The sequence below is a fragment of the Bos javanicus genome, chromosome 18 (assembly GCF_032452875.1).
Source record: "Bos javanicus breed banteng chromosome 18, ARS-OSU_banteng_1.0, whole genome shotgun sequence".
Classification (NCBI taxonomy): domain Eukaryota; kingdom Metazoa; phylum Chordata; class Mammalia; order Artiodactyla; family Bovidae; genus Bos; species Bos javanicus.
In genome coordinates this window covers 65442322-65457584 of record NC_083885.1, presented here as the reverse complement: position 1 = coordinate 65457584, position 15263 = coordinate 65442322, and the positions used below count along the sequence as shown (strand labels likewise).

Sequence of the window (15263 nt, the reverse complement as noted above, 5' to 3'; positions counted from 1 at the left end):
AATGGAGTTGAAAAGAATTGCCAGTCGCCCACCATGTATTCTTTTTCCCCCTTAAAGGTCCAGTATCTGGAAAATATTGTAGGAATGTAGCTAATAAATCATACTAGAATGATTATTGATAGATTTTGCTGAATTGTTTTAAAAATCATTTCATTTAAATCGAGTTCATTTAAATTTTATGTATTTAAGATGTACATTGGACATACTTGTGTACATCCTTCAAACCAGTTTCCTCTTGGATTTTAAATTTACCTTCAACATTATCATTACTGATGCAAGAGTATAGTCTACTTTAGTAATGACTATTTTCAAATATATATATATATATATAAATGGAATGACTGATGGACTCTTCCTGTATCTTATACCATTTATCATATTTATACACATGATCACTTTTTGTGTTTGTGTATCAGGATTTACCTAGTCGTTCTTAAGTTTTATAATCTCAGGTATCATGTTTTTCAATACGTAACTTCTTGGAGTGCATTTCTAAAATGAAGCTTTTTCATAACTCCAGTAACTAACACAAGAAAGGATTCTAAATATCAGTGTATATCAGCACAGCCTGGGACACAGTGTGACAGAGTTTGAATGCTCACACCCTTTGACGCAGCCTTGATCTACAAACTCATGTAGCATAGAACGAAGGACATATGACAGAAGTGAGACCTTGTTGGAGAAATACAGTGGGACATGCTGACCCTGCACAGCAGATGTGGGTACAGAATTCACAAACACTCCAGGGAGATTTGGGGCCGGGCATGTGATACAGATGGCCCACGTTGTGGTGTGTGGGCCTCACCCACTCTCACAGTTCTTGTGGATCCCGTGTAATAAGGTGAGTGCAGACAGGCTTGCAAAGAACAAGTTCTGACGTCACCACAAGTTTGATGGTGCACTGATCGTGTTCAGTTGAGGGACTGGGTCACAAGTGTTATACAGGTGAAGATTCACACCTGTGAACAGCTTTGTTTCACGAGAACTTGGCGTTGGGTTTTACAGGCATTATGGGAGGTGTCATTCTTCAGCCCTTAGCATTTGGACTAAAGTTTGTCAAGGATGGGTCCCCAGAAGATGTTGGCACTTTGCTTTTGGTTATCTTGATAACTAATAATCATTTGGTGATTTACATTTTTCTGCTGGGTAGGAGGAGCAGTGGGGTGATGAGTGAAGTGGTTAGGAAGAACAGCTGGTGCAGAACAAGAAGACCTTAGGATTAAGAGGGAAGGCCAGTCCTGTGTGTAGGATATAGTTGATTAAGACTTGGGCCAGGGGATGTTCAGAGAGCTAAAGAACAGCTTATTTGGATGGCCTGATTATACATCGGTATTTTTCACCAAGTTGGGCACAGTCACAAACCACAGGCAAGAAAGCCTTTTCTGGGGGGACCACAAGTAGTGCTCTGCCCCTTGTCTACCCGCTCAGGCCTGCTCAGTATCTCTTCTGTATTCAGGGTCCTGGCTTCCCCCCACCCCGCCCTCAGACTAGGAAGAAAACGAATAACAGGTTCCCGTGCTGGCTCTTTGAGGGGCCCTGTCTGACGTTTTTAGTGTCCCTGGCCAAAGGTTACAAAATGACTTTTTCCCCTGGCTGCACAAAGGCATTTACTAGATGTTATTTTTTTGGACCAGCTCTTTAACCCAGACACATGGTGGGAAACACCAAGTCCTAATTACTGAACCACCAAGGAATTCCCCAAAATGGCTTTAACACTTCAGGCTGCATGCCTTTCAGAAGCATTAGGATAATATTCATTTGCTTCCAGTTTCCACTGGATGTCAACTTGGGTTGACTTTTAGGTGTCTGAGACCATTTGCAAACACTTCAGTGATCGGTATCATTAAAGACCAATGTTCTTAAGCCCTTCCTCCTGCCCTGGATCCTCTGCCTGCCTAAGGATTGAGCACCTCTGTCACAACAGGTAGTTTTTCAGCTCTCCTACCTCAGTGGTTTTCCTTTTCATTCCTCCAGTGTTGTTGTTCAGTCACTCAGTCGTGTTCAAGTCTTTGCGACCCCATGGACTGCAGCACGCTAGGCTTCCTTGTCCTTCACCATCTGTCACGTCCACTGAGTCAGTGATGCCATCCAACCATCTCATCCTCTCGTCCCCTTATCCTCCTGCCTTCAATCTTTCTCAGCATCAGGGTCTTTTCTAATTAGTCGATTCTTTGCATCAGGTGGCCAAAGTATTGGAGCTTCAGCATCAGTCCTTCTAATGAATATTTAGGATTGACTGGTTGGATCTCCTTGCGGTCCAAGGGACTCTCAAGAGTCTTCTCCAACACCACAGTTCAAAAGCATCAGTTCTTTGATGTTCAACCTTCTTTAGTGGTCCAACTCTCACATCCATACATGACTACTGGAAAAACCATAGCTTTGACTAAGTTGCTCCAAAGCATGTGGGATTAGTTCCCTGATCATGGATTGAACCAGTGTCCTCTGTATTGTAAGACAGATTCTTAACCACTGGGCCATCAGGTAAGTCCTAAAGTGGGTTTCTTGAAGACAACATACGGTTAAGTTCTGCTTCTGGATCCATTCTGAAATCTCTTTTAATTGATGTACTGAGACTATCCATGTTTAGTATATTGGTGTATACTTGGATTAATATTTAATACTGTATTGATAGTATACTTGGATTAATATCTAATATATTTCTTGCCATTTTCTAAAATTGCCCTTTGTTGAGGTCCTTTAATGGACTGGAACCTGGTGGTCCAGAGTCGACCGATAAGAAAGTAAAGGAGAGAAAGAGGCTGGTATTCCTTGGTTTACGCAGAAAGCCAATAAAGCCCCTGCATGGGGCTTGCTCTGTACACGAAGGCCTCAGGCACCCTCTCGATGGGGTGAAGGTGCAGAGCGCCTTCTCAAGAGGGTCTTAGAAGCCCGGGCAGTAAAGTGAACTCAGAGAGCCTCTGCGCTCCAGGGGATTAGCCTGAAAAAAGAGAGAGAGGGAGAGGGAGAGAGGGGGAGAAAGACACAGGGACCAGAGTTCTGATGGAGCAAAGGTGTTTTAATTAACATGGTATGGATATATATACTATTTTACAAGGTAGTTATTCTCAGCAAAGATAAAGATTAAATTCCAGACTTACAAAAATAGGCGATCCATATTAAAGAGAGAGAGAGAGTTGTAAACAATCACTTTTACTGTATGGTTCACAAGAAGGAAGAGGGTACTTATCACCATATAGAAACACTAATGAAGGAAATGCCTGGATTCCTCAGCCCCCGGGAGAGGCTTGCCTCTCCTCTTAATTCCCGATTATTCAGGAATTATAAGGAACAGAGAATTCCTGACAGATCTGAAACAGCACACAGGAAGCCTCGTGTTAAATGCTTCCTGACAGTTCCCCCTATTTTATTATATTTGTAAAAAAGGTCTTGACCAAATGAGTTTTGTTAGTATTAACCAACCTTATAGAAAGGAGACGGTAAACAACAAATATAATTATCAAGATAATCACCAAAGTTACAGTTCCAGACCTGATACTGATAATTTGTTCAGCTAAAGTTTCCAAATTAGGGGAAGAGGGCAGATTTTTAGAAAAAGTTTTAAAGATTTTCTTTTGCAGTAATTGTACATTCAGAGAGGCATTATCATGTATATTTTGTAAATGAAATTTGATTTATTCCCAGTTACAGGCAGGTGCAGAGCACCTTCTCAAGAGGGTCTTAGAAGCCCGGGCAGGAAAGTGAACTCAGAGAGCCTCTGTGCTTCAGGGGGTCAGCCTGAAAAAGAGAGGGAGAAAGAAAGAAAGACACGGGGACCAGAGCTCTGATGGAGCAAAGGTGTTTTAACATGGTGTGGGCATATATACTGTCTTACAAGATACTTATTCTCAGCAAAGATAAAGATTAAAATTCCAGACTTACAAAACATAGGCAATCCATATTAGAGAGAGAGTTGTAAACAATCACTTTTACTGTTTGGTTCACAAGAAGAAAGAGGGTACTTATCACCATAGTCGCTAGTAGCTCAGTCGTGTCTGACTCTTTGCGACCAGGCTCCTTCGTCCATGGGATTTTCCAGGCAAGAGTGCTGGAGTGGATTGCCATTTCCTTCTCCAGGGGATCTTCCCGACCCAGGAATCAAACCCGGGTCTCCCACATTGCAGGCAGGCGCTTTACCGTCTTAGCCACCAGGGAAGCCCCTAGTTATCACCGTATAGAAACACTAATGAAGGAAATGCCTGGATTCCTCAGCCCCCGGGAGAGGCTTGCCTCTCCTGTTAATTCCTCAGGAATTAATAAGGAACAGAATTCCTGACAGATCCAAAGCAGCACACAGCAAGCCTCGTGTTCAGTGCTTCCTGACAGCACTTGTTCTGTTTTTTCGTTCTCATTTTCTGGCTGCGCTGGGTCTTGGCTGCTGCCTGGACTCTCTGCTTGCTGAGAGAGCAGACTGCTCTCTGGTTGTGCAGGCTTCTCATTGCCGTGGCTTCCCTTGTGAAGCTTGGTTCTGTGGTGCACTGACTTCAGTAGCTGCTGCCTCGGGGCTCTGAAGCACAGGCTCAGTAGTTGTGGTGCACGGACTTAGTTGCTCTGTGGCATGTGGGATCTTCTGGGATCAAGGATTGAACCCATGTCTCCTGCATTGACGGGCAGATTCTTTACCACTGAGCCACCAGGGAAAAAACCCTACCCTTATTCTCTGTTCCTTTGTTAATCTACCACTCTCTTTTTTGTGGTGTTAATCAAGCGGTTGTGTGATTTTATTTTCTCTCCTTTGTTAGCTCATCAGCTCTATTTGCTTCCATTTTTTAATTTAATTGTGCTAAAATTTGCATTATGTACTTATAAATGATATGAGTGCTTCCTTATGCTATATGGTTTCATGGGTAGTTTGAAAATATATATATATTTCTATATAATACACAGATACAATACATATATATACACGTATGATCCTGTGGTTTTTAATTGAAAAGTATTCATGTATAAGTGGACCCAAGTATTTTAGAACCCGTGTTCCAGGTTTACCTGTACTGAATGATTATGCTTACATGTTGAATCTTTAAACCAACACCAACACCACCACCAATCAGATACAGACAAAGGATTAGTGATTGCCAGATCAAGGTAAGGAGTGTAGATGAAATGAGTGAAGGATGTCAGAAGTTAAACACTTCTAGTTTATAAGGTAAATCCTGAGGATGTAGTGCACAGCCTAGTGACTCTAGTTAACAAGACTCTGTTTTATATTTAGAAGTTTCCTGAGAGCATTCCTGGTGGTCTAGTTAAGAATCTGCCTGCCAACGCAGGAACAGGGGTTCGCTCCCTGGTGCAAGCAGATCCCATATGCTGTGGAGCAGCTAAGTTCATGCACTGCAACTGCGGAGTCTGCCTGTTGCAACTACTGAAGCATTCCTGCCTTAGAGCCTGTGCTCTGCAACAAGAAAAGACACTGCAGTAAGAAGCCCGCACATTTCAACTAGAGAGTGGCCCCTGTTTGCTGAAACTAGAGAAAGCCTGAGATTGCAATGACGAACAAGAGAAGCCATAAATAAATAAAGAAAAGAAAAAAGAAATTGCCAAAGGAGTAGATCGTAAAAGTTCTCCTCACACACACACACACAAAATGCAGTCAGAGTTTCTGAGTTCTGGAAGTACACTTCCTTACCCTATCACAGGTCCAGGAAGTGTGTTCCTGGTTAAAACAACAACAACAACAACAAAACCATTGACAGAGGAGTGAACTGTAGAAGCCGCCTTTCACCTTCAGCCACCTCCAGTCCTGTCCTGCGCTTGGTGAGATCAGATGCTTCTCAGTTTTACCGCAACTAATTTCCAGAACACAGTCCTGTGGAGTGGTTCTTTCACTTGTCAGAATTCATGGCTGAATCCAAGATTTTTAAAGTTTTCCCTGTTTTTTCCCCTAAGAATTGTGTAACTTCAGCTCTTACATTTTGACCTTTGATACATTTTGAATGCCTTTTTGTATATGGTATTAGGTAGGACTCTAACTTCATTCTTGTACATGTGGCTATTCAGTTTTTACAACACTATTTGTTGATGAATCTATTGAATAGTAATGGTCAGTAATTATTGGATCATATATTATGAGGGTTGATCTTTATAATCTGAAGTCTATTTCACTGGAGTAGATATCTGTCTTTATGCTATTAGCATGCTGTTTTGGTTCCTATAACTTTTAATATGGTGTGAAATAAATGCTAGGTGCCTTTCATGAATCCCACATGGTCATGATATGTAATTCTGTTTGTATAATTTTTGAATCAGTTTACTGATGCTTTGTGATTTTGCCTTTATGTTCATGAGAGATATTGGTGTATATTTTTTCTGCATGTTTTTGGTTTGGTATTAGAGTAATGTTGGCCTCACAGAATTAGTTAGGAAGCAGTCCTTCTGTTTCTGTCTTCTGAAAGGAATTGTAGAGAATTGTATATCTTCCTAAAATGTTTGTCATATTTCACCAGTTAACCAATCTGGGCAAGTTGCATTCTGTTTTGGAAGATTACTCCTTATTGATTCAGTTACTTTAACAGATGTATACCTATTTAGATTGTGTATTGTTGTGTGGGTTTTGGTAGACTGTATTTTTCAAAAAACTGGTCCATTTCATTTAGGTTATCACATTTATTGTCTTGGAGATGCCTGTATATTTCATTATACCATTTAATGTCCATTCCGTGTGGTGGTTTTTCCTCTTTAATTCTTTCTCTTTGTCTCTCTTTTTTTTCTTTTGGCTGTGAGATGTTTGTTTCCAAACCAGGGATCAAACTGTCCCCTGCAATGGAAATACAGAGACTTTACCATTGGAACTGGGGAAGTCCTTTTTTATTTTTAATATTAGTAATTTATGTCTTGTCTTGTTTTTTGTGATTACCCTAATGAGAATATTTTTTATTTTATTGGTCATTTTAAGGAACCAGTTTACTTTGTTTGTCTTTGTTATTTTTCTTTGTTGATTTATTAAATGATATCTTTTCTTCCTCCTTTAGATTTAATTTTCTCTTTTTTCTAGTTTTCTAAGGTGATTGCCTTTAGATTTTTTTTTAATATATGCATTCAGTACTATAAATTGCTGTATAACCATTGCTTTCACTGCATACACATATTTTGAGAAGTGTTGTGTTTGTTTCGAGATACTTAAAAATTTACCTTGAGATTTCTTGTTTGCTCCATGTTTTATTTGGGTTGTTTGACTTTTCATTGTTCTGCGATTTTTCAGCTATCTTTCTGTTACTGGTTCTAGTGTGATTCCACCGTGATCTGAGAACAGACATTGTCTGATTTTTGTTGTTTCAAATTTGTTAAGGTGTGTTTTTCTGGCCCAGCATGTGCTCTGTTTTATAAATTTTCCATGTCAGCTTAAGACTACTCTGCTGTTAGATGGACTAGACTTGTAGTCTGTAGGTGTCCAGATACCCAGTTAACTGTGCTGGGTCTTCATTGCTGTTCAGGCTTTTCTCTAGTTGCAGCGACTGGGGGCTACTCGCCAGTTATGGTACACAGACTTCTGGTTTGGTGGCTTTTTTTTTGAGCACAGGCTCTCAAGCATTTGGTCTTCGGTAGTTGCGGCTCCTGGGCTCGAGAGCACGGTCAGGTAGTTGGGGCACATGGACTTAGTTGCCCTGTGGGCGTGCGGTCTTCCTGGACCCGGGACTGAACCTGTTTGTCCTACGGTGGCTCTTTACCACTGAGCCACCTGGGGAGCCTCCCGTTAGATGTGAATATAGTTACTAACATTTTTATTTTGAATTCTGTTAATCGCTCTCTAATGTTACATGCATGTTTTTATTTAAAGTGGGTTTTGTTGTTTTAAAATTTTATTTGTTCAAATATGTTTTTAGTCCATACTGGGTCTTCATTATGGTGCACAGGCTCTGGAGTGTGCAGAGTTGTTAATTGTGGCCTACAGGCTTAGTTGCTGTGGCATGTGGGTTCCTGACCATGGATTGAACCAGTGTCTCCTGTGTTGCACTTTGAATAGTTAACTGCTGGACCACCAGGGAAGTCCTGTAGTATGTTTCTCAGAGACAACATATCGCTGAATCCTGTTTATGGATCCACCCTGATGATCTTTCTCTTAATTGGTACACTGAGACTGTCGATGTTTAGTATATTGATATAGTTTGATAAATATCTAATGTATTTGTTATCATTTTATAAAATTATCCTTGTTCTTTGTTCCTGTGTTAGTCTGCCGTTCTTTTTTTTTTTTTTTTTGTATTAATAGAGCATTTTGTATGATTTTGTTTTCTTTCCTTTCTTAACTTGCCACCATTTGCTTCTCTTCATTTTTTTATTTAGTTGTGCTAAAGTTTGTGTTATGTTTTCAGAATTGATTGAAGACCACTTCTATATAACATTATATGACTTTATGGATAGTTTGATATATATATATATATTTCCATCTTGTAATGTCTTAGTTCCCTGACTAGGGATCAGACCTGGGTCCCTGGCAGTAAAAGTGTGATGTCATAACTGCTGGCCCACCAAGGAATTCCTTAATAATTAAAAAAAAATCATAACTGAAGTTCCATGGTTGCTTAGTTCAATAGGACTCTAGGCTTTCATTGCCATGGACCAGTTTGAACAAGGTATTATCTGTTAGATCTGAAAAGATATTTTTCTGAATGAGTCATGCAAATAGGAACCTTGTATATAAAAAAAAAGTTCAGTATCACAAATGGTCAGAAAATGCCAATCAAAATGACAGTGAGATACCATGTCACACCTGTTCTAATGTCTGTTATGAAAAAGACAAGAAATAATGTTGGTTAAGATGTGGTGAAAAGAAACCCCTTGTGCACTCTTGGGAGGTGTGTACATTGTTGTCATCACTATGGAGTAGATCATGGAGAATCCTTACAACATTAAATAAGGAACTACAGTATGATCCAGCAATTCCAACTCTGTATTTATCCACAGGGAGTGAAATCACTGTATCAAAAAGGTATCTGTACCCCATGTTTATTGTTGCATTTTTAACACTATCCAAGTGATAGAAACAAGCTGAGTGTTCATTGATGGATGAATGGATAACAAATATCTGGAATATATGGAATATTATTCAGCCCTAAAAAAGAAGGCCGTTTTGCCATTTGCAACATTTGTGTTTGCTTTACTATTTCTTGAACACCAGCTACCTGTTCCACCCAGATGTTCAGATATACAGGATGTATGGTATACTTCTGCACAGGTCACCAGAGGATGTGGTCCTGGTAAAAGCCATTGACAGAGGAGTGAATTATACAGCATGCCTTTCACCTTGGGTCACATCCAGTCACGTGTCATATGCTTGGTGAGATCAGCTGCTTCCTCAATATGACTCCAACTTCATATCCTGAACACGATTCCGTGGACTTCTTCTTTCATGTACCAAATGTAAAATTGTGATGGTGTCATTCACTCCAATAAAGTCAACCAGATCTTTACCATCACTTGTTTGTTTCAGGTTCTTGGCATGGAGTCCAGGATGAAGAGACACCATCTGAACAGAGCAAATCTGCAAGAGTGTCACAGTTTTGCACTCCCAGGGCATGTTTGTCACCTGAGAAGACCCAACCTTGTAAGATGTGCATCCCAATCTTGAGAGACATTTTGCACTTGGCTGAAGAGCAAGGAACAAATGGGGAGCAGAAAGTATACACATGTGGGGCATGTGGGAAAGAATTCTATTTTACTGCAAACATTCAACAGCGCCAGAAGCAGCACGTTAGAGAGAATCGTTTCCTATGTAATACTGAGCGACCCTCATTTTTGAAGACCTGCACAGTGCACCCAGCAGGGAATTTCTCTACCTACATGGAGATTGGGAATGACTTCATGGCCAGCATGGGAGTTCAGCCACAGGCCACTAATACTGGGAAGAAACTGAACAACAGTACCGAGTGTGAGGTTGTTTTTCACAGTGGAGAAAGTCATCACAGTTTGGGAGAAGGTAAGATAGTTTCCAGCCACACAGACATTCTTGTAGCACATGAGAGAGTCCTCATTAGTGAGGCAGTTTGTGAGGTAAACAAATGTGAGAAAGCTGGCACCCAAAGAAGTAACCTCATTCAGCATGTGCAAGTTCACACTGGAGAAAAGTCTTATAAATGCAGCCAATGTGGAAAATTTTTTGCCTATAAATCCAGTTGCCTTGCACATCAGAGAGTTCACACTGGAGAACGGCCTTATGAGTGCCCTGAATGCGGGAAATCTCTTGCTAATAGGTCGACCCTCTCTTATCACCTGAGACTTCACACTGGAGAAAAGCCTTTTAAGTGCAGTGAATGTGGGAAATCTTTTCCTGCTAGGTCAAGCCTTTGTCATCATCAGAGAGTTCACACTGGAGAAAAGCCTTGTGAGTGCAGTGAATGTGGTAAATTGTTCAGCCGGAACGAGCATCTCAGAGACCATAAGAACATTCACTCTGGAGAAAAGCCTTTTGGGTGCAATAAATGTGAGAAATCTTTCACTAGTAGCTCCAGTCTTCGTCATCATCAGAGAGTTCATGCTGAAGAAAGGTCTTATGAGTGCAATAAATGTTGGAAATCTTTTACCAGTAGGTCCGGCCTTCGTTATCATCAGAGAGTTCACACTGGAGAAAGGCCTTATGAGTGCAGTGAGTGTGCAAAATCATTCACAACTCAGTCAACCCTTTCTAATCATCAGAGAATTCACAGTGGAGAAAGACCTTTTAAGTGCAGTGCATGTGGCAAATTTTTTAGCCAAAAGGTACACCTTAGTACCCATATGAATGTTCACACTGGAGAAAAGCCTTATGAGTGCAATAAATGTGGGAAATCTTTTACAAGTAGGTCAAAACTTTGTACTCATTGGAAAGTTCACATTGGAGAAAGGCCTTTTAAGTGCAGTGAATGTGGGAAATGTTTTACTAGTACCTCAAGCCTTCTTTGTCATCAGAGAGTTCACAATGGAGAAAACCCTTATGAGTGCAGTGAATGTGGAATATCTTTTGTTGGTTCAAGTAGCCTCCGGTATCATCAGAGAGTTCACAATGGAGAAAAACCTTATGAGTGCAGTGAATGTGGGAAAAATTTTACTGCTCGGTGGACGCTTCGTGATCATCAGAGAGTTCACACTGGAGAAAGGCCTTATAAGTGCAGTGAATGTGGGAAGTATTTTTCTAATAGCTCGAGCCTTCTTCGTCATCATAGAGTTCACACTGGAGAAAGACCTTATAAGTGCACTGAATGTGGCCGATCTTTTACTACTCAAACACATCTCTATGATCATCACAGAGTTCACACTGGAAAAGGCCTATGAGTGCAGTGAATGTGGGAAACCTGTTAAGCAAAACAGTGCTTCTTCATCCATTGGAAAGTTCATACTAGAGAAAAGTCTCGTAAGTGCCAGGAATATGTTAAATCTTTCATCTGAAGGTGCTACATGGTTAAATAACAGCGAGGTCACACTGGAGAAACAGCTTTATGAATATTGCAAGTATTTCTGGCAGTGATGTTGAAGAAGTTTGAGGTAGTAACAGTGGGAAGAACCTCTGGAGGAAATGGACCCTTTTTAGAGAGGAAACTGAGGCACAGAGATGCTGGATCACCTGTTAGTGATCTCCTTAGGATGGATAGGGATCTGGGATTCCATGCCAGGCTGCCTGGTATAGTTTTAGGTGAGTCTGCTCACCGTTCACCCCAGGTTTGGGGACTTGAAGAACATCTTGTCCATCCCGACCCTTCTGCCACCCTGCCACACACATACACACACACACACCACCCCAGGAGCCCTGCTTATACCCCAGCCTCATGCAGTGATTGGTTTCCAAGGTCCTGTCCATCTTCTTTATATACCACCTCAAGATGTCCCTGTTGCCCTGTTTTATGGTTGACCGGTTCACTGTTTGGGGCAGTGTGAGGTACACGGAAGGCCTGAGAATGTCCAGTGTGGCCCTCATATGGCATGGTCTCCAAGGCTCTTTTCCTTTACCCCTTTAACCATAGCCTCTCTTCTCCCGCCCCTCCAGAGAAATGTAACTCGTGATTATATGTAAGAACTTGTCCTCCTTCCCTGGGTCCACACTTGATCAACCTAGCTTAAAAGCTAACACTGAAATCAGGGTTGATTCTTCCCATGAAGACTAAAACCTCTGTATAAAAAAATCATCATTATTTAATTGCACTTTTCTCAGGATTTTTTTGACTGTGCCACGTGCCTATGGAATCCCCCTGTCCAGAAATCTAAACCGTGCCCCGTGATGTGGACGTGTGGAATCCTCATCACTAGACTGCTGGCAAATTCCCTACTCAGGATTCTTGATGTTCAGTTTTTGTTTTTCATTTGTGTGTTTTTCACCTGTGTGTTCAGTCCGGTAAAATTTCAATTCATATTTTTGCCTATCTTTGTCTTCTGAGATTTGGCTATTTTCTCTTATTTGACAAGAAGGAAAGCAAAGAAACAACAAAGTTATCTGTTAAATTTCACCAATAATATGAGTGACCTTTTTCCTGCATGGAATTCTTGTTCAGAATATTGGGAGTTTGTATTCTCAATGTTTATACTATTTGTAGTGTAATTGCCACATACATCATATGTTTTTGATAAGTCTGCTTTATTAACATATGTTACCTATTCTTAAGTTCAGACATTTAATTACACTGTAATTAAATCAAGCCCCGTTTTGTAGTGTTTGCTAATTTCCCTGGTGTAAATGTTCATACCATTACCAGTGTCAAATTGTGAACATAATGTCACTGAAATGAAGTTGGGAAGCATTGCCAGTAGCTCACCATTGTATGGTTTTTCCCCTTTACAGTCCCAGTAGCCGCAAAATATTTTAGGAATGTAGCTAGTAAACCATAGTAAAATGATTATGGACAGTTTTTGCTAAATTGTTTTTTAAATAGTTTATTGAATGTATATTTGATTTAAGTTTTACATATTTAGAATGTACATTTAGACATACTTGTGTACATCCTTCAAACCAGTTTTCTTCTGCCATTTAAAATTTATCTTCAACATTGTAATCACTGACTGGTTCAAGAGTATATTCTATTTTAGTAATCAGTGAGTCAGTCAGTTCAGTTGCTCAGTCGTGTCCGACTCTTTGCGACCCCATGAACAGTGTCAGACTTTATTTTGGGGGGCTCCAAAATCACTGCAGATGGTGACTGCAGCCATGAAATTAAAAGACGCTTACTCCTTGGAAGGAAAGTTATGACCAACCTAGATAGCATATTCAAAAGCAGAGACATTACTTTGCCAACAAAGGTCTGTCTAGTCAAGGCTATGGTTTTTCCAGTGGTCATGTATGGATGTGAGAGTTGGACTGTGAAGAAAGCTGAGCGCCGAAGAATTGATGCTTTTGAACTGGACTTTTGAGAGGACTCTTGAGAGTCCCTTGGACTGCAAAGAGATCCAACCAGTCCATTCTGAAGGAGATCAGCCCTGAGTGTTCTTTGGAAGGAATGATGCTAAAGCTGAAACTCCAGTACTTTGGCCACCTCATGTGAAGAGTTGACTCATTGGAAAAGACCCTGATGCTGGGAGGGATTGGGGGCAGGAGGACTAGGGGACAGCAGAGGATGAGATGGCTAGATGGCACCACCGACTCGATGGATGTGAGTTTGAGTGAACTCCGGGAGTTGGTGATGGACAGGGAGGCCTGGCGTGCTGCAGTTCATGGGGTCGCGAAGAGTTGGACACGACTGAGCGACTGAACTGAACTGAACTGATCATGATTTACTTAGTCATGTTTAAGCTTTATAATCGCAGGTATCATGTCTTTCGATTCATAACTTGTTAGAATGCATTTCTAAAATAAAAGAAGCCTTTTCGTAACTCCAGGAAGTAGCAGCAGAAGAATTTTAAACATCAGTGTATCAGCACAACCTGGGATACAGTGTGGCTGAGTTGGAATGCTCGCACCCCCTCGATGCAGCCTTGATCTGCTAACTCATGTGCCATAGCACAACGGATGTGTGACAGAAGGGAGGCCTTGCTGGGGAAATACAGTGGGATGTGCTGACCCCACACAGCAGGTGTGGGTACAGAATTCACAAACACTCCAAGGAGATTTGGGGGCCAGCCATGTGATACAGATGCGCCACATTGTGGTGTGTGGGCCACACACACTCACACAGTTCTTGTGGATCCCGTGTGATAGATAAGGTGAGTGCAGACAGGCTTGCAAAGAACAAGCTCTTCCACATCACTGCAATTTTGATGATGCACTGATGGTGTTTAGTTGAAGGACTGGGTCACAAGTGTTATACAGGTGAAGATTCACACCTGTGAGCAGCTTTGTTTCACAAGAACTTGGGGTTGGGTTTTACAGGCATTATGGGAGGCATCATTCTTCAGCCCTTAGCATTTGGACTAAAGTTTGTCAAGGATGGGTCCCCAGAAAGATGTTGGCACTTTCCTGCTGGTTATATTCCTAATTAATAATCATTTGTAGAGTTATGTTTTTCTACTGGGTAGGAAGAGCAGTGGGGTGATGGGTGAGGGCATTAGGAAGAAGAGTTTTGGAGATAGGGAGAGAGCCACAGTGGTGACTCCTAGTCCTTCAGAGTCACTCAAAACACTCGGGATAGTCACCAGGAGAGTGGACACAGGCACATCTTGAATTAGGTTCATGAGAAAGATGGGCGGCATATGGTTGTGGGCAGTGTCGTGTCTCCAGGGACACTGAAGACAGTGTGGGGCGAGCATGTTTGTTGCTGCTGTCCCTTTGAACAACTTCAGAAAAGGGAAGGTGTCTGCTATGAAATGCAAACTGGGTGCCGTGGAGCTGGAGTCCCTGGTGGAGATGCAGACAGCGGTGTGGGTAGTTCATGGCTGTGCCACAGCTGATGGAGTCCACGCAGGGAAGTGCAGAAGAGAAGCAGTACACCTGTGCAGTGTAGAGGACGCCCTCATCAGAGGCTGGCATCTGGGTGCCCTTGTGGGAATTCCTTAACCTAAGGTGCAGACCCCTCTCTCCACAAATTGGAAGAACAATAAATTCTGAGCACAGGGCAGTTCAGGTAGATAAATGGGGTCATTCACATGACAGCCATCAATATTTGTTCCCAGTGAAAAGAAAGGGATGTCCATCAGCATGGGGTTGTGGTATGACTAGGGCTCTTTTGGGGAGGGAGACAGAGGGTGTCAGGATGCCCAAGATGTTCTTTGAGTTCCAGAGTGGATTGGATAGGACAAGGAGTGCAGTGATCAGATTCCCTATGGCATGAACCGGGTAACCTGGGATGGATTCCCAGATTCTCTTCCGTTGCTGGGGGATTACAAGTAGCAGGCAGTCGCTCGCTGTGCCTGCTCCTCACTAGAAGTGGTCC

General features: G+C 41.7%; 2 protein-coding genes across 2 annotated transcripts in view; both read left to right on the top strand.

Moving 5' to 3' along the window:
• LOC133229775 (uncharacterized) overlaps window positions 1–15263 on the top strand; it is a 425664-nt gene that overhangs the window by 246472 nt on the left and 163929 nt on the right. The window lies entirely within an intron of this gene.
• LOC133231180 (zinc finger protein OZF-like) lies at window positions 5666–13772 on the top strand. Its single transcript, XM_061389475.1, has 2 exons — window positions 5666–5754; window positions 9428–13772. The coding sequence occupies exon 2, from the start codon at window positions 9547–9549 to the stop codon at window positions 11242–11244; it is 1698 nt and encodes a 565-aa protein (XP_061245459.1). The 5' UTR covers window positions 5666–5754; window positions 9428–9546; the 3' UTR covers window positions 11245–13772.

Coding starts and splice junctions, on each gene's coding strand:
- LOC133231180 (XM_061389475.1), top strand. CDS start 9,547: ATGTGCATCCCAATCTTGAGAGACATTTTGCACTTGGCTGAAGAGCAA.